Source organism: Rhinolophus ferrumequinum, chromosome 9 (genome assembly GCF_004115265.2).
Source record: "Rhinolophus ferrumequinum isolate MPI-CBG mRhiFer1 chromosome 9, mRhiFer1_v1.p, whole genome shotgun sequence".
NCBI lineage: Eukaryota > Metazoa > Chordata > Mammalia > Chiroptera > Rhinolophidae > Rhinolophus > Rhinolophus ferrumequinum.
Window position 1 is genome coordinate 32,853,785 of NC_046292.1, and position 18,102 is coordinate 32,871,886.

An 18,102-nucleotide genomic window follows, 5' to 3' on the forward strand; every position below is an offset into this window, starting at 1 on the left:
TGCTGCTGGCCCTTTCTGAGAACTGTTGTCCCAGTTGGCTTCCTCTGAAAATTGTCCTGTTGTTTGTCAGCCTGCAAGTTTAGTGCTAGCCAGGAGACTCAGAGCTAAGTGCTTAATCTTTAGGCTTATTCCTGTTAGCTCCCAGACTCATTCTTATTAACTCTTTTTCTGACTCATCAAATATTAATGTGTACCTAATTTTAGAAGTTCTCAACAAGTACTTACAAAAGCCTCAAGCCCCACAAAGGTGGGTTCTGCTCCTCCTTATCATACATAGTATGGTAGTAAAGTACTGACTCTGGAGCCAGATTGCCTAAATTCAAAGCCTGGCTAGTCTCACTAGGTGTGTGACCTTGGACAAGTTACTAGCCTCTCTGAGTCTATTAATTCACCTATAAAATGGGGACAATAATAAACCTCCACATAGCTGTGAGCATTAAGTGAATATCTTAGAAGCTTAGAAGTGCCTGGTAGTAAATGTTATGTTTATTATGTCTCTTTTTATTATGAGAACCTAAGTTGTGTCTTGCACGATGTTGAGTACTTTAAACACATTACTTCTCAGAATATCCTGTGGGGAAAGTACTAATATATACATTTTAGATATGAAGAAACTTGAGGTTTGAGAGACTGAGTCATTAAGTCTCCAAAAAACTCCAAAAACCGGTTTTGCCTAGCAAAAGAATGCAGCTTCCTCCAAGAACACATTCCCTGGGGCTTTCACTTCTGGAGCCGACCGAATGACTCCCCCAATCTTGGGGTAGCGAGGACTGACTTCAACCCCGGACCTCAGCTCCAGGTCAGGAGCGGGGGAGATGCAGACAAGTGTCGCCTTTTAGAACCCTTAACCTTACGCAGACGGGCGGCAACTCCTCGGCTGCTCAGCCTGGAGCAAACCATCGCTACAGCTACAGGCGGGTCAGCCCAACAACCGCCAATTAGAAAAACGCTGCGGAACTAGTTAAGAATCTGCCGGCAGGCACAAAAATCCTGCGCGGTCCGCTCGGCCCGCCCACTTCGCTAACAGGTCCAGCCGCTGTTGGCCCTGCCCTTCCGCTAAATGCCACCTCCTAGGAGGTCCTTTTCATTCTTCAGCTCGAGCCCAGGCCCCTCCTTAGTCGTATTACTGGGGCCGCCTCTTCCTTGTGTCACGAGCGCCGAACGCATCGAACGCAGCCAATGGGTGGTGCGGCGGCAGAACCGCGGGAGGTTCGATTGACCGGGCCTGGCGGAGCCGTGGAGCCCTGGCGGCTGTTAACGCGCGCTTTGGGAAGAGGAAGGTTAAGCGGGACTGCTGGGGCCAGTTTCATCTCTGCCGCTCTTTCCAGCCTCGCCTAGGGTTCCCCTCCCAAGCCGGGGTCTTTTACTTGTCCTGTCTCGATTCCTACTCGATCTCCCTCAGTCCCGCCCTTGCATCTGCACTCCAGACCTGGGAAATCCCCCTTCTCCGGGCTCGGGCGCTTCGCCCTCCCCAGGCCTCTGATTTTTCACCCCAGCCTCTCTCTCTCCTGGCCTGTGATTACCCTTTCACCCCCAACTACCTCCTTTCTTCACCCCCACTTGGGACCATTATCCCGACTCCACTGTCCCAGCCTGGCTCTCCACCCATCTCTCCCCCCCAACCCCAACCCCAACCCACAACTCCACTCTTCTTGGATACTTCCTCTTGGCCTGCTCTCCCGCCTCAGCTAACTGGCGATCGACACCCAGCGTTTGGGCCCAAACCCTAGCCCCCGGCTGAATTCCCTCCATCCACGCTCCCTTTTTAATTAGCCCATGCTCTCACTAATATAGCAGGCCACTCTTTACCAGGCCTTGGTGCTGCATTCTCAGCTGCTGGGTGCCTTTGACCTTTGGCTGATGGGTACTTGACATTTTATCCTTCTGGATCTAGGATGGTAAGTGTGATCTAGGGGAAACTGGGCAGTCTGTGACTGGGTCTAATTGGGCTCCGGCTGCAGGATCCCTGCAGGTGCTCAGTTTCCATTCTCCCGTTTCAGAGGAGGAGCTTAGCTCCCAGCCAGCTGGCCAAGAGAAAACCAGAAGGCAGACCCTCTGATGATGACGACTGGCATCCTGGGCCAGTGGTGAGTTTCTGCCCCCAAGTGGGTAGGGAAAGTGGGGATGCAGGAGTGTTTGGGCAGAAAGGAATCCTGGACTTGGTTTCTGGGGTTACATGGAATGAACTGGTCATCTCCAGAAGTCTCTTTCAGTCAACTTATAATGAGTACTTACTATGTGGGAGGCATTGAACAAGATAAATAAAATATTCTCAAGGTGCTCATTAGAAGCTAATATAGCCTTAATTTTCCTGGTAGGAAGGGGTCTTCCAAAGCAAAAGAGCACATTGGGTTGGGCCCTTTGGCTCCCTTGACAAAAATTGCTTTCCAACAGCAACTAGCAGCCTGTTCTTTTGCATTTTGTCTGCTGCCTAATGTCACAGAGCAGTAGAGTGTACCAGGCCTACCTTAAGGTCCTGAGCTCCCTTGGGCCTAGATCAGAGGAGTGGTGCCCCTCCAGCCTCTGCTAATACTCAAGTACAGTACGACTTCGGACTGGGCTCTGGGCTTTGCTCCCTGCCTTCCTGCTATCTGGGGCTGGCAGTGGGCAGGACCTAATAAACCAGAATCAATAGGGTAGTGCAGCATGTACTTCAGAGAGAGCAGTTCAAGAAGCAAGGGCTTGACCACTGGAACCTTGAATGAAGAGATTAGCTAAGGAAGATCTAGAAGGCAATTTTCGGTGGGGGCAGTGTATGAATAAAAGCATGTAAAGAGAGGGGAAGAGGCTTGGTGTTTCTCTTTCAGGTGTGCCTTACAGGGTCTTTGAAGCTTCAGATACTTTGGCAAGCTGATACAAACGAGTTCTTGCCTGAAGGCTCAGTGGAACTTGCTGAGTAGTTGCACCACTGCTGTGCAGGGGGCTTTTCTACTTGTGAGGGAGGCACATTGGCTTCCCCTTGCCGCTTGCATGGGTCTCAGACTTGAACTTGGGCAGGTGTAGCTGGGTCATAAATGGTGGTGTCTGCTGCTGGTTCTCCTGAAAATGCTTTTGGTGCTAGAGTCCTCATTGCCATGGTGTGGACTGACTGGAAAGCGGCCTCGCTGGCCCAGGAGTTGGGGGCAGCTGTACTCTTATCCCGCCCCCCCCCCTTTGGGAAACTCAGGGAGGGAAGCAAACAATTGCTCAATCATTCCTTGGGGCTTTTGGAGTAAAGATGCGAGGGCAGCATGCTACTTGTGGCGTGCCTTTCATAGGCCCACTTTATTCACCTCTTCTAATGCCCCATCTCAGATTAGGCAAGTTCTTTTACCTTATTAAGCTCTAGTTTTCTCATCTGTTAAAGAAGGATAATAGACATGTAGCATAGGATCACTGTGAGATGATACCTGATAATATGTGTGAATAGTTTTCAGCATAGTACCTGGCACTTAGTAAGCATTTTAAATGTTGCCGTTGTGGTGAACTCTGTGGTCTTCCAGACTTCACCTTACTCAATACTGTCTCGTAGGCTCCTAAGAAATGGAAATCCAGCCGTGAAATCCAGAGCCAGGAGTGTTCCCTGTCTCCTTTTCGGAAAGCTTTGACCCTGCTAACGAATCGACCACCCTGTCTGGACAGTAGTCAACATGTAAGTCAGAACTGCAACCTGTTGATGGATGTGTGTGTCGCCTAGGGAGGCTCCCACCCCTCGGTGGGGGCTTTGGGCCTGGAAGAGGCCTGGCCTCTCTCCTTAGAGATGTGTGCTGATGTGAAGTCCTCTTTGTTTATAGCTACTTGGGCACCAGATCCCAGGTGGCTCAGATTCCTGAGGACATGAAGGGACAGGAGAGGGAAGGTCATGGCAGGGTTTTGGAACCAGGATGTGCATGCCAGCTCAGTCTCTGTGCATATGGCTTTAAGAAGTATCAGGGTCCTACAGCTTTCATGTGTTTCCTCTAGTAAAATCAAATGTTATCATTAACAGGCAGGTTCTGTGCATTATCTCATGTAACTCATTTTTTAAGATGAGGAAGCTGAGTCTCAGAGGGTTAACTTGCCTAAAGTTACAGAGTGGTCAGATCTGCCTAGCTCCATCCAAAGCTTTTTCCATCAAGTTTTCTCAGGGACAGTGATGTTGAACTCTTGGAATTTCTTAAGTGACTAGAGTGATAAAAGTATCTTTTGTTAATTATAACAAACCTCTTTCAACCACACCTGAGCTTATGTTAATGAGACGACTTTTGTAAAGCACCTAACCTTGGGGCTGGTGGTGCTAAATCCATCATGTCTATGTAATGAAACCTCCATTAAAAACCCCAAAAGGACAGTTTTGGAGAGCTTCTGGGTCCTGTTCACCAGGACCTCATTCTTGTGTTGGGAAGAGGTGCCCTACAAACAAACCCCACAGGTATAGAAGCTCCTGTGCTCAGGACCCTTCCAGAGTGGGCTATGTGTATCTTCTCATCTGGCTGTTCATTCATGTCCTTTAATATCCTTTGCGATAAACTGGTAATCTAGTAAGTAAACTTTTTCTGAGTTCTGTGAGCTGCCCTAGCAAATTAATCGAACCCAAGGAGGGGGTTGTGGGAACCTCTACAGCCCATCAGTCAGAGGCACAGGTGACAACCTGGACTTGGTATTGGCATCTGAAGTGGTGGGAGGGAGGCAGTCATGTGAAGCCCTGCCCTGTAGGATCTGACCCTTTCTCCGTGTGGATAATGTCAGAATTGAGTTAAATTGTAGGACATTCAAGTGGTGCCAAAGGATTGCTTGATGTGTGGAAAACTCACACAGCTGGTGTCGGAAGGGAAGTAGTGGAGTACTGAGAGTAGAGGAGACACACAGGAGTGTGTTTTTCCTTTCCGGGGACATTTTGGAGGAAAAATGGAAATCTGTTGATGGGAATATATAATGGAGTTTAGTTATTTATGCATTCATTAAACATTTAAAAACATTTTTACATAATATTTCATCAATGCAAAAGTACATATATAACATGTAAGATACAAAACACAAAATAAACCTATGAACCCACCATCCAGGACTAGAACATCATCAAAGTCAGAATCCCTCTTCCCATCCCCAGAGGTAAGCACTCACTTGAATTACGTTCATCATCCCTTGCTTTTTGTGATAGTGTTACCATCTGTATGTAATTCACTAAGTAATACATTGTTTAATTATTGAGCTATAAAAGTGGTATGTAGTCCACTGGGACTGTTTTCATTTGGGATTCATTCAAGTTGTCTTATGTAACTATTTAAGTACAGGTGGTGGGAGTACGCAATAGGGGGCCTAACAGTCTGGAGGTTGGTGAAGGTCTGAATCTGAGGGTCATGCTGATTAGGTTGAGTCCTGAAGGATATGAGGAGTCAGCCAGGTGAGGAGAGTGGGAAATGTTCTAGATAAAAGGAACAGTCTGTGTGAAAGCTATGGAGGAAGGGGCCTGTCAGGGAGGAATATTTTTCTCTATTCTAGGTTCCTCTGGCTGGACTAATAATCGGAGTGTCGTGAGACAGATTAGCAGGAGAAAAATAAATTAGAGTTTAATAACATGTATTCCTCCTGTATACATGGGAAAGACCCAGGACAACTGAGTAACTCGCCAAAATGGCGGAAGCCATCACCTTAATACCACCTTCAGCTAAAGACAAAAAATGTTGTTGGGGGTGGAGAGTCAGTTAAGGGAGGTGCCCAGGAAAAGCACAGTAAACAAGGGTCTGCAGATTTAAATCCATTCCTTTTCCATTGATTGTGGAGGCAGGCGTGGTTCAATGGGGGAAACACCCTTACAAATGGTGATTTCTCTTACAAAAGTAAATGTCCTTTTACAAAGGGTAACTTCTACTTGGTTTTCAGAGCTTCTCCCACGTGTGCTGTTTCTTAAAAATAGCCAGCTTAAAATAATATCCCGAAAGGCATATTTTGGGGTGGCAAAAACTCTGGTTCCCTAAAGGCAAAAGTGCTTCGGGCCCACAAAAGTCATAGTGCGGCCCTGAAGATGAGGACTGCAGCCCTAGACGCGATAGGTTTGAAGTCCTGTAGGATGTCTAGTTTGGAGGTGGTTGCAAATGTGGGTGTAGAGCCTAGGAGGGAGGTACTGACTGGAAATAGAGCTGGGGTCATTAGGATAGTGATGATATTTAGCACCTCCAAAGTGTATTGGAGTGGCAGGGTGGGTATACAGTTGGAAGAACTGAGGGCCGAGCCCTGAGGAGCACTGACATTTGGGGGTTAGGCAGAGGAAGAAGAAAGCCCAGTAGGGGACTGAACATGAGGTCCCAGAGTGGGGAATAGTGGGAGAGTAGTGTCATGGCAGTAAAAGGCAGAGAACATTTGAGAAGGAGTGGCCAGCTTTGTCGAGTAAGATGAGGATAGAAACACACCCATTGGAATTAGGGTCATGTAGGCTATTAGCGATCTTGGCCAGTCATTTCAGAGGAATGGGAGGGTCAGAAGATAGATTGGAGGAATGGGAGATAGGGAAGGGGAGACAGACAAGTCTTTCTAGGAGTTTGAAGGGGAGTAGATAAGAGGTCAGAGGAATTTTTGTTTTTTAAGATAGGAAAGTTAAGCATGTTTTAAATGCTGGTGAGAAAGAGATAGTAGAGAGGGAGAAGTTGAGATACAGGAGAGATTAGGCAGAATTGATACAGGGAATCTCTCTGGAAGGGGAAAGCTTTGACCTTGGGGAAGAGGGATGCTCTCCCTCCTTTCTCAGAAGGAAAGAATGTTATGAATTTTCAGCAACTAAATGAACAAAGTGAGAACATGCTCTCTCCCCTGCCTCTGCTGAGTCTAGTGAGTATTACCACACCAGATTCCCAGAGGCTGCGCATTGTAAGTCTGGTCTTGCAGACTGTACCCTCACATGTGTTTGGCGAGGGGTTCACATAGCCCTGTTTCCCCGAAAATAAGACCTAGCCGGACAATCAGCTCTAATGCGTCTTTCGGAGCAAAAATTAATATAAGATCCAGATCTTATATTAATTTTTGATCTTATATTAATTTTTGCTCCGAAAGACGCATTAGAGCTGATTGTCCGGCTAGGTCTTATTTTCGGGGAAACACGGTAGTTGCACAAGCCTGCAGTTCTCCCTGCAGAACCTAGGGCTCTTGAGATTTTTGACTGTCTTGCTTTTTAAATTTGGAGCATAAACTCTTGGCTACTCAGAGCCTCAAATCTAGCCTCCTATGTTGATAATCTTGAAAATAATATTTCAGTTTTAGAATTGAAGGCAGAATTGATGCCAAATTAGAAAGGAAATTAGAATCCATCTCCTTCCTTTTCCTCTCCTTTGACCTAAGGGTAACTTTTAGTTAGCATCTTTCATTTATGAGTTTCTCATTATTATTGCAATTTATAATTACAATAATCATGGTAATTAAAAATAGTAAATCAAAGATTTTATTCAGCTGCAAAGAAACACGCAAATAAAAAATAGGGGCTTTTCTCCAGCACTGCCCATGTCATATTATTCAGTGTGATAATGAAGTTCGATTCGCCCACATTCCTTTTCTATTTTTCAATAGATTGCCAAATATATTCATTACATTTTTCCTGTTTAAAGTACACTGAGTTTGTTGAAATGTATGTTCTGTGTAGAAATGAGACAGAATAAAAAGGGAAAAAAATTCAGGACAAGGCAAGCTTGCTTTTATTCCTATAAAACTGCCTTTTTACCAGAAGGGAATAGTTTTCATTATTTTTCTACTAATGTATTTCCATTAAAACTGCCTTTAGGGTTTCTGCTCTTGCTTTCTCATTGCTCTTTTGGGTTCCAGCTCTTGTTTTGAGATTCACAGACTACTGTAATTCCCCAGAGGGCTCAGCTGCGTATAGCCCAGAACTTCAATGGAATATGTCAGAGTTAGCTCAGGAACTGGTACTGTGGGTTCTCCTGCCTTCTCTTCTACCCTAGTCCCATACCCCTGTGCTGATTCCAGGCCGAAGTGATGGTGTTGCCAGAGAACAGACCCTTCTCGGTGCAGTGTCCAGGTTCTTGGTGCCTCGAGCAAAGAATTGAACGTGACACAGAAATAGAGTGGTGAAAGTGCAGTTTACTAGAGGGGAAAGTACACTCCAAAGACATGGGAATGGGCCAGAGCAGCAGAGTGGCTCAAAAGGCACTGACTTGCAAGGACTTGGAGTTTTTATTTCCTTTTCTTCTAGAATGGGCTACTCCTATCTAATTGTGGGGCTGTTTGATTGATACTTGTGATTGACAATGGCTAATAGTTATGGTAAACAAGGGCAAGTTTGGGCAGAGAGGGGAAGTCTTTTGGGTGGTCATTTGCCATAGACTATGTTGGACGTGCAGGAATGTTACCTGATGTATCCAGGCATCTCAGAGACCCAATTCCTGTCTCAAACTGCCTGCCTTTATGTCCCCCTTGAGAGACATGATCCCCATAAATCTCTATGGGAAGTTGAGGGACAGGAGATTTCTTCTATGTCTGCTTCCTGCTGAATGTGGCTGTTGTGCCTACCTATTGGGGGTTCACGGGACTCTCACCCTATCTGATCTTAGATGAGGGGAAGGGGTCTTGAGATCCGCCTGAAGGACCATGTTGACCTCTTTGGTGGGGAGGCACTGGAAGTCTTGTTGGGGTATCACTTGGGGGCCCCTAGATGAGGAGAGACAGATTTTAGTTAATAGAGTTAAAAGTGTTGGCCCAAGAAGCAGGACTCAGAGCCATTGATGCAGGGTGACTGTGTGATGAAATATTTGTTCAACTTCATGGAACCTGTGGTCTTTCTTCTGGTTTAACTGGTCATTTAGTCATTGTTCACCCGGAAGCTAGGCCTGGAGAGAACGCTGTGCTACAATGACCATAGTCAACAGACATTAATCACAAGCTTTAGGGTAATTATCTAAAGGGGGCGGGGGGATAGGAGATTTCTGTGATTCAGGTTAAAAACAATCTATTGCTTATGATTAAGAAACTGATTTGAAAAATGATTACAGCCAGGGCCTAGGAAGCTAAGACACTAGGGAAAAGGAGACTTAAAGTTTTTATTGTGAGGGGACTCTCCTGTATCAATGGTACAGGGTCTTCCTGCAGACCCTGAGGTGGAAGCACCAAGGCCACCTTTCTCTAGGACCTATATATGTCTGCTTCCTGTCACCCTTTTCCCACTTGCTTTCTCTTGATGATTGGCTTGCCCTCCCTCTCATGTCTCCTTTCTCATGTTCCCTCTCTTGTGCCTTCCCATGGCAGGAAGTTGCTGTCTGAGCTGATCCACGTGGCTATACTCAAAACAGGTTGGGTCAAGAGGCCACATTACTTACTAGTTACAAGTAAGGGCCCTGGAATCAGGAAAGTCCTGCATCTCTCATGGCTGTGTGACTTGGGAAAGGGACAACCACTCGGCCTAAATTTGCTTATCTGTAGAATGGGGATGCCAATAACCTAAGGACCTCACAGGGCTATTTGTGAAGATTAAATGGTCACCTGAATATAAGGGGTTTAGCACTGCATCTGGCATACATTGTTAGTCATTATTGTTGTGCTTTTTGCTGTTGTTTGTATTACTTTACTAATACTACTGCTTCTGTTACTCCTGCTACCACTACTCGTTGAAGGGCGGTTTAGTTCCCAAGGAGGCTGATGTGGGAATTAAATGGAGTAGGCAGAATTGATATGCTAAAAGAAGAAATGTGAGGTATGTTTGGGAAGATGTATCCCTATAGAAAGTGTAGCTCTTTAGGACAGTGGTTGAATCCGGACATTGGAGTTCCTTGTTAGTACTGGGGTTGGGTAAGTTTGTGGTGTTTTCTCCTTTAGGTGCTGCTCCCTAGGGAAAAGCTAGATGTCCACACTGGCATGGTCTTTCATGAGCTAATGGGTCTGATCCTTGTGGTTGACTGAGGCTAGGCTCTTGCCAGTGGCACTCTGCTATCCCTGGATATTTGTAGAACTTTACTTAAAGCCTCAAAGATGAAATCTGTTGTACAGAACCTAATATGAAGCACATCTCTTTAGTTCTAGATGCATCTGAATGAGATATAATCACAGTACAATACTCTCACTGTATTATAATACTTAAATAGGCGTTTTGGGTTGCATTTCTAAAAATATTATCCCAAAACATCTCCAAACAGTCCTGAATCCCTCTTTCTTCTTTCTCTTCAGGAAGCATTTATTCGAAGCATTTTGTCAAAGCCTTTCAAAATCCCCATTCCAAATTACCAAGGTAAAAATGGAAACTCTTCTATTTTTTGAATCAATCGTGTGTGAATGTGCCTGAATAGATTACAACCTCAGCTTTTGTAAATACAAGCTTGCCTTGGAATTGAAGATGCCAGTCTAGTGATGACTGTGTGTGGGGAGACCCCCGCCTGATGCTGGCATGAAGACTGTGTTTGATAGCTTCAGCAAGGGCTGCCAAGACGAACTGCCCCTCCTCTTCTTGGTGGGGAGGTACCAGTGCTCAGGAAGCTCCTGATGGGCCAGGGTGGCTGACGAGCCCAGTTTTCATTTAGTCCAAGTGAGTTCAGTAGCACCTCCTTATGAGGTTGATTCTGTCGGAGGCCTAGTTTCTACAAAGTTCTCCCCTGTCCTCTGTAGGATATGGCATTTAGCAAACGGGCTGGGGAGGGAAGAGTTCATCTTAACTCTCAAAAGCTCTCAGTCTTGAAAGGCCCCTTTAGGGTTTCAGACCTGTCCAGGATTGACTTGAGTTGAGATGAAAAAGATCCAGACCTTCAGAAGTTTGTAATTAAATGGGGAGGTAAATGGGAAAAATTGATCTGAGGCAAACTGGGATAATGGTCAGGAAGAGGTGCCCAAACTGGGTTTGGAGAGGTTCTGGGAGGGAGAGGTCATATGGAGACTTGGGAAGGTTACGTGAAGGATAGGCATTTGAGCTGGGCCTGCTGGAGCTCCTCAACATAGAGGCTCAGGTAACAGACTGTTGGTTTCTAGGTCCTCTGGGCTTTCGGGCACTGGGACTCAAAAGGGCCGGAGTCCGCCGGGCCCTCCATGACCCCCTGGAAGAAGGTGCCTTGGTTCTGTACGAGCCTCCCCTGCTGAGCGCCCATGACCAGCTGAAGCTTGACAAGTATGTGCATTGGTATTTCTCGAGCAATTCTGTCCTCTGCATCTAGCATACGTTGTTACCAGGGAGGGCAGAAGGCATTTCTCCTTAGGACATAGGAGAGGTGGCATATGTTTTCAGAGCGCTGTCATGACTCCTGCACCATCCAGAGAGTGGGTAAGGTGGGAAAGGAGTGCCTGGGGAACAGCATGTGGGGGTGTCTAGTCGGTGGGGGTTCCTCACCCCTTCCCTCTCAGATCACTCAGGAGCAGAAGGGGTTGAGATGATGACATAGGAAACCCATCCCCCTCTCCTAAAATTCCCTGGAGCAGGAATTTATTATTGTTTGATTACCAGGCCAAGAAGGTCCTTTCTTCGGTAGCTGCCTCTGTGGCCTCTGGATTAGCAGGACACAACTTCTTGAGGGTGTGCCCTTGCGCATGTCTGAACTCCATGTTCTCTTTGCTGTGTTTTCTCAGGGAAAAACTCCCTGTCCATGTGGTCGTTGATCCTATTCTCAGTAAGGTCTTGCGGCCTCATCAGAGAGAGGTAAGTAGGAGTGGGGGGAATGAGGTACGGTCTAGGGGCTGAGCCTGGGAGGCTGCCATCCCTGGGGCAGCAGCCGTGTGGATGCCAAAGTGGCTGAGTGCTGTTCTTCCCCAGGGAGTGAAGTTCCTGTGGGAGTGTGTCACCAGTCGACGCATCCCTGGCAGCCACGGCTGCATCATGGCTGATGAGATGGGCCTGGGCAAGACGCTGCAGTGCATCACATTGATGTGGACACTTTTGCACCAGAGTCCAGAGTGCAAGCCAGAAATTGACAAGGCTGTGGTGGTGTCGCCCTCCAGCCTGGTGAAGAACTGGTACAATGAAGTTGGGAAATGGCTTGGAGGGAGGATCCAACCTCTGGCCATCGATGGAGGCTCTAAGGACGAGATAGATCGGAAGCTGGGTATGGAGCCCTAACCAAGATGGCTGCACTCTTCTGCACAATTTGCTCCTTTGTAGGCCCTCTGATAGCCACGGTTGAGGGCAATGAGAGGTGGAAGAGAAGAGAATTCCCATGGAAAATAGTTAAAATAGTTGCTACTTCCAGGCTAAATTAAAGCACTGTGAAACTGGTTTTTTCTTTAAGATTTTCTAAGATTTGTTCCGTTCACACCTTTTCTGTTGTAGAAGGATTCATGAACCAGCGTGGAGCCAGAGTGCTTTCCCCCATCCTCATCATTTCCTATGAGACATTCCGCCTTCATGTTGGAGTCCTGCAGAAAGGGAGTGTTGGACTGATCATATGTGACGAGGTACTTGCCTCTCAGCAGGCTGGGTGGTTGGAGAAAGTCTGTCAAAGTCTCCTCACTGAGAACTGCCATTCAAGGGCTGTGCCAGTCACTGGAGAATGCTGACAATAGCATGCTACCTTGGAGGAGGCAAGTGAGAGAGAGAGAGCCCAGGATACCAGTCTGCCAAAAGAAGCATTAAGCAGTGTTCAGAACTCCCGAAGGGCAAAGTGCTGTGGGCTTTTGTTGTGGGCTGATTGGTTTTGTTGCCTGCAGAGAGTATTCCTAGACCAATGGACTTTGAAGGATGGGAGGGATTTGGATGGTTGGAGAGACATGGCTGCAATGTCCAGGGGAACAGATTCTAGAGTCAGAGAGACCTTTATTCAAATCCTAGTTCAGCTACTTCCCAGTCCTTTGACCTTGAACAGGTTATCTAACCAGCTAAGCCTCTGTTTCTGTCAGTAAAATGGGGTGATAATATCTGCATCATGGGATTATTGTAAGGATTAAATGAGGTAATTGAGAGAAAGCTCTTATCACAGTGCCTGATATGTCTTAAGACCTTGCTAAAGACCAGCTCTGGTTTTTATTTTAAGCCTGGGGGTGGGGGGACTCCTGAACAGAAGGACAGAGATAGGAAAGTTAGGTACGGTTGGAGGAATGAGTCACGGGAGACCAAGATTGGTCTATTAGAATTGATTTGGCATGTTTGAGCTGTGGGAGGTCAGGCTAGAGCAGAGGGGAAAGATCATAACCTCCCCGAGCAAAGAGGGGTGTGGAGTTTTATAGGAGGGGGCAAACGAAACTGTTCCCCCTTCAATGCTTCAGGGGGTTTGCGTTGACAAAGGATTTCAGGGCATGACAAAGCCCTCCAGCTCCATACCCTGGCCTCCAGGTCGCATTCAGACTGTCCGCCCAGGCCCCTAGAAGATTAAGCTAGACAGGATCAAGACAAGATGGCTTTTAAGATAAGGTTTCTGCTCCTGGCCTAAATATGGCTTAACAAGGAAAGCCAAGTGTGGACAATCCATACACCTTGTAGTAGTCTGTGCTGACTCTCTGGGACTAAGGGAAATGTGGCAGTAGTTACTTCCTGGCCTTTGCCTGCACTGTGCATGAATGGTGGTAGACATGCTACTACTTAGCGGAGAGGGTGGCTGACAGCTTCCAAGTCTAAAAAATGGTCCAAGTCTTCATGGAGCTTGGCTATGCTGAGGCAGCTGCAATTGTTTGGACTTCTTGGAGAGTTATGGTTACTTTACATACCCCTGGGGCTTTAATGGAAAGGTGGTTGAAAGACTTGGCCCATCTGTCAACTGATTGGCAAGCTTGACTGTGCTCTGGAGACTATAGATTACCCCAATAACAGGATCTTTTGGGAGGGGACAGAGAAGAAAAGCATACTTTGGGGTGCCTGTGAGCTACTTCCCAGTTGGGCTTTTGTCCTTAATTGAAGATTCAGTCATTGTCCGGCATATCTGCACATTTATGGCCCTGATAGGCCATTTCTTCTGGTGGAAGTAAGGGATTTAGAACGTTGAGGTGGAGTATGTGTGTGACCACCCTGCGTAGCTCAGGGTCCTGGCATATGCTTTATCCCCATAGATGGGTGGACTGTGCCAGGAGCCTGCTCCCAAGTCCAGAGCTTTGGGGGAGAAGAAGACAGGCTGTAGCTGTTGATTCCTTGGGGGCCGGGGGTGGGGCATCTAGATTTTCTTATGCTCTGTAGTGTTTCTTTTCTTTCTCAATCGCCAGTTTTCTGACCTAACTCTCCTGGCACAAGGGACCAGGCTGCCTCTTGCCACACTGAAATATCCTGGCCCTCCCTTCCCATCTGCCTTTTATTTGTCAGCAATTTGTCAATTGTCAGAGACCTAAGGAAGCCAAAGTCTTGAAAGATCACCAGCCTACTCTAGGAGGAGAGAGTTTGTCCTGTTCAGTCCCCGGAAGGGGAAGGTGCCACCCCAGTTTTTCACGTTGCTGCTTCCTCCTAGTTAAGACTTTTCTCTGGAACACAAAGTTCTGCATAATAACACCATGTATAAAATCCTTGCTCCTCACAGTAGACCACTGTAGGCAGGGCAAGTCAGAAGACTTGGGATCAGCCGTGGCTTTGCCACGTGTAAGCATGACTGTGCAGATGAGACTGCTCTGAGACTCGGTTGCTTTGTAGAGTCGATGGCACAGGGTCTACCTGAAAGGGACATGATCCGGATCAAGAGAGAGGCTCTGTAGAAGCGTTTTGTAAATTGTATGAATAGGGCAGGTATTGACATCACCATCATCTCAGTTTGGCAGACGAGGAGACTGAAGTGCAATGACTTGCCCAGGCTCACCCAGTGAGCGTATGATGAACTGGGGCTTGAATCCAGGTCTGGGATTTTAAGTCTTGGCTCTTCCTTGTCTCTTACTGTCTTGGATAGAACCCAGACTTGGTGTAGGAAGAAGCCTGACTTAGGTATGGAAGGACTATCCCTGTGTGCCTCATCCATGTAGGTTCCTTTACAAGTGTTAGAACGCAAAGCAACTCAGATGAAAAGTGCTGGGGAAATGCAGAAAAAGAATGCTACTCGTTGGGCTCATGTTTCAGACAGAGAAGTGGTGGTATTTAATCTTGTATTGTTTGTTTGTTTTTCAAACACTCTGCCAGAACAGAAATTCATAAATAAGAGCTTTGACAACTTTGCGTCTGGCCAAACATTTGATTTGCTGAGATGCCAGAATTTGGGTTTAAATCCATGTGCGATGGTGGCAGGAGCTGGGTCTGGAGCCAAGGAGGCGCCGTGGGGAGCTGAGCTTTGCTTTCCCTTCCACAGAGACCTTTAGGGATAGTGTTTCAGCCTCGTTCCTTCATGGGGTTATTTATTAAGTGCCTATAATGTATTGGGTCCTGGGGATCCCGTGATGCCTGCCCTTGGGGAACTTCAGTTTAGAGGGACCCAGTTGTCAGTGCCCATTTCCCTAGGGCCTTTTTGAGAAATTTCCTCACAAGTTGCAAGTTTTATTTCTCTCTTCGGCTCAAAAGTTTTAGCCTCTGTCTCAGGGCTAGTGCTTGGAGCCTCCAGTCATATTTTATTTATTTTGTTTGTTTTGGATGTCTTTAAAATTTTTTTAATTGAGGTATAATTGACATAACATTATATTAGTTTTAGATGTACAATATCAAGTCATTTTTAAAAAATTAAAATTATGTGTCTAATTCTTTAATTGTAATGTGGTCATTCATTCTTTTCAGCTAACATTCACTGAGCAAAACTCTGTGTGGGTGTCTGTGCTATGTAGTAAGTTATGAAGACTTGGTCTCTGCCTTAAGAAGTTCCTGCCTAGGTGAGGAGATAAAGTACAGTAGAGTCATTAGTACTCTACTGTACTAATAGCAGCGAATGAGAGGTACAGTGCCCACACTTCAGAGTCACACAGACCTGAGTTCAAATCCCAGTTCTACTTTTTACCAGCATGATTTTGGATAACTGTTCACCTCTCTGAACCTCATTTTTTCTAAAATGGGTATTATAATTTCCACTCATCGGATTGTTTTCTGGAATATAGAAGAGAATACAGGTAAAGTGTTTAGTATAGTACCTGGCACATTAAAATGATTCAGTAAACAGCTGTTATGTACAGAGTGCCATAGAAGCATAGCAGTGAGAGACCAACAGCCTTGGGTCATTGAGGAAGGCTTTGTATAGGAGGTAACGTGAGGAATTTGCCTATGGAAGAGAATTCGGGGCAGAAGAGTGGCATAAACAAAGAGACCTAAGGAGGTCCAGTGTTAGGAATGGGGAGGAGTTATGACTTCCTGGACTATGGACAGTGTCCGAGAAGTTAGCTGCAGCCTTACTGAGAAGTACTAAGCTAACGAACTTGGAATTGCTCCTATAGATGGGAGAGTTAGTGGAGGGTCTATGTTTAATGACATTGTGAAAGGCTGACCAGAGGAAGCAAGTCTGACTTGTTGGTTCATTCTTTCACTGGTGGTTTTGTTTTCTGTGCCTTGCCCAGTGTGGGGCTGAATGGGGGCCGAGGGTAGAAAAGGCACAGGCCTGATCTTGCCCATGTGGTTCTTGGGAAAGAGGGGAGACGATAGGGTCCTTTACCATTTTCTTGAAAAAAGCTTACGAGAGTGAAGTAACAGGTATGTAATGGGGGGGGGGTGTGACAGGGAGAATAGAGGTTGGGGAAGAGATGCAAAGGGAGGCAGAGAGGGGCTCTTTCGTTAAATATATGAACTATGTGGATTCTGTGGGAAGAGGGGAGGAGGAGATTCCGTTAAGTCCCTTTAGCACTGACAGCCCAGACACTGCCTGGAGATGCATGTGGGAGGCGTTTTGGCTCAGGAGGTTCGGGTTTGGCTGAGCTGGTAGAGGGAGGATTCCCTGAAAGCACGGGTCTCTAACATGGCTGAATGATCTCTGAAGAGGATAGGCAGGCTGCTGAGGCTCTGGAAGTTGGGGCAGGGAAGAGGAGGGGAGGGAAAAGGGAATCCTTGCTTTTTGGATGTAGCACTGGTTTGGAAATGGAAGGTCTGTCTCTTGAGCCTGACATTTCTCCCCAAGCAAGTGGGTAAACTCTCACCCTTGCTGCCCCCTGCCCAGTTCCCAAGGCCCTGTGTAATGTTCATGATTCTGCTTTTCCTATCTACATAAGATTTTGCCGCCATTAGGGATGCCACGTCGTACCCAGGCCTAAGTGAGAATTTCCTTTCAGGGACACAGGCTGAAGAACTCTGATAATCAGACTTACCAGGCTCTGGACAGCTTGAAAACCAGCCGGCGGGTGCTTATCTCTGGGACTCCCATCCAGAATGATCTCCTTGAGTATTTCAGCTTGGTACATTTTGTGAATTCGGGCATTCTGGGTAAGAATACAGCTTTGTCTACTACATTGGAGAGGAGCCTTACCTGTAACTCTCGCTGAGAGAAAAGAGAAAATGCTAATTATGTGTGGCTCACTTGGCAATCTTGCAGGAAGACTTCTCCTGTCAGGGAGAGCCATTGGGATACCTTGGCTCTGCCGAGCAACTTAGCAAGGCCCACTCTGGCCATTTTCCACTGCAGAGGTGGCAGGGTCCATACAGGGTTTGGGGTCACTATGAGACTATGAGCTGTGAATGGAAATACTACCCCCAAGCATTTTTGCTCATCGCATCCTAGCTGCCTTACAAGAGCTTTGGCCTCAGCACACTGTCTTGGGCAATTTCTTTTTTTAACCATTTTTTAGTGTACAATTAAGTGTCATTAAGTACGTTCACAATTTTGTGCAACCATCACCACCATCCATCTCCAGAACTTTTTCATCTTACAAAACTGAAACTCTATCCATTAAACAATAACTGCCTGTTTTCCATTCCCTTCAGTCCCTGGCAACCACAGTTTGTGCAGTTCTTGCACATAGATATCTGGGAGGTTTTATTAGTGCCACCCCGACTTGCCAGCACTCAGGATAATCACTTTAGGCAGAGAACCAGCTGATGAGCAGCAAGATTTTCACAAAGTGAACACATATGAGTAACAACCACCAGGTCAGTTACTACTGCGGTCTCAGCAGCCTCCCCTGCCCCGTCACTATTTTCTCCTTTATCCCCCCAGAAATAAACACTCTCCTGACATTCAAGATTGGTTGTTGCCTGTTTTTGAACTTTATGTAAATGGAATCTGAACTTTATGTAAATGGAATCATACAGTATATATCCCTTTGATTCTCGTTTCTTTTGTTCAACGTTATGTTTATGAGATTCATCCATGTTGTTGCCTGTAGCTGTAGTTTGTTCATTTCCATTTTTGTATACTATTCCATTTT

General features: G+C 46.4%; 1 protein-coding gene across 3 annotated transcripts in view; it reads left to right on the forward strand.

The window, feature by feature from the left end:
* RAD54L (RAD54 like) overlaps nucleotides 1–18,102 on the forward strand; it is a 47,788-nt gene that overhangs the window by 21,802 nt on the left and 7,884 nt on the right. The window contains exons 1-10 of one of the 3 annotated variants that reach the window (XM_033113908.1): nucleotides 1,210–1,280; nucleotides 1,813–1,898; nucleotides 2,001–2,087; nucleotides 3,512–3,631; nucleotides 10,120–10,180; nucleotides 10,912–11,047; nucleotides 11,503–11,572; nucleotides 11,687–11,975; nucleotides 12,200–12,324; nucleotides 17,011–17,161. In XM_033113908.1, coding sequence (XP_032969799.1) covers nucleotides 1,896–1,898; nucleotides 2,001–2,087; nucleotides 3,512–3,631; nucleotides 10,120–10,180; nucleotides 10,912–11,047; nucleotides 11,503–11,572; nucleotides 11,687–11,975; nucleotides 12,200–12,324; nucleotides 17,011–17,161 — 1,042 coding nt within the window. In that variant the 5' untranslated portion in view covers nucleotides 1,210–1,280; nucleotides 1,813–1,895. Of the gene's footprint in view, nucleotides 1–1,209; nucleotides 1,899–2,000; nucleotides 2,088–3,511; nucleotides 3,632–10,119; nucleotides 10,181–10,911; nucleotides 11,048–11,502; nucleotides 11,573–11,686; nucleotides 11,976–12,199; nucleotides 12,325–17,010; nucleotides 17,162–18,102 lie in introns of those variants that run through there. The other 2 variants (XM_033113907.1, XM_033113906.1) reach the window with 2 other exon arrangements.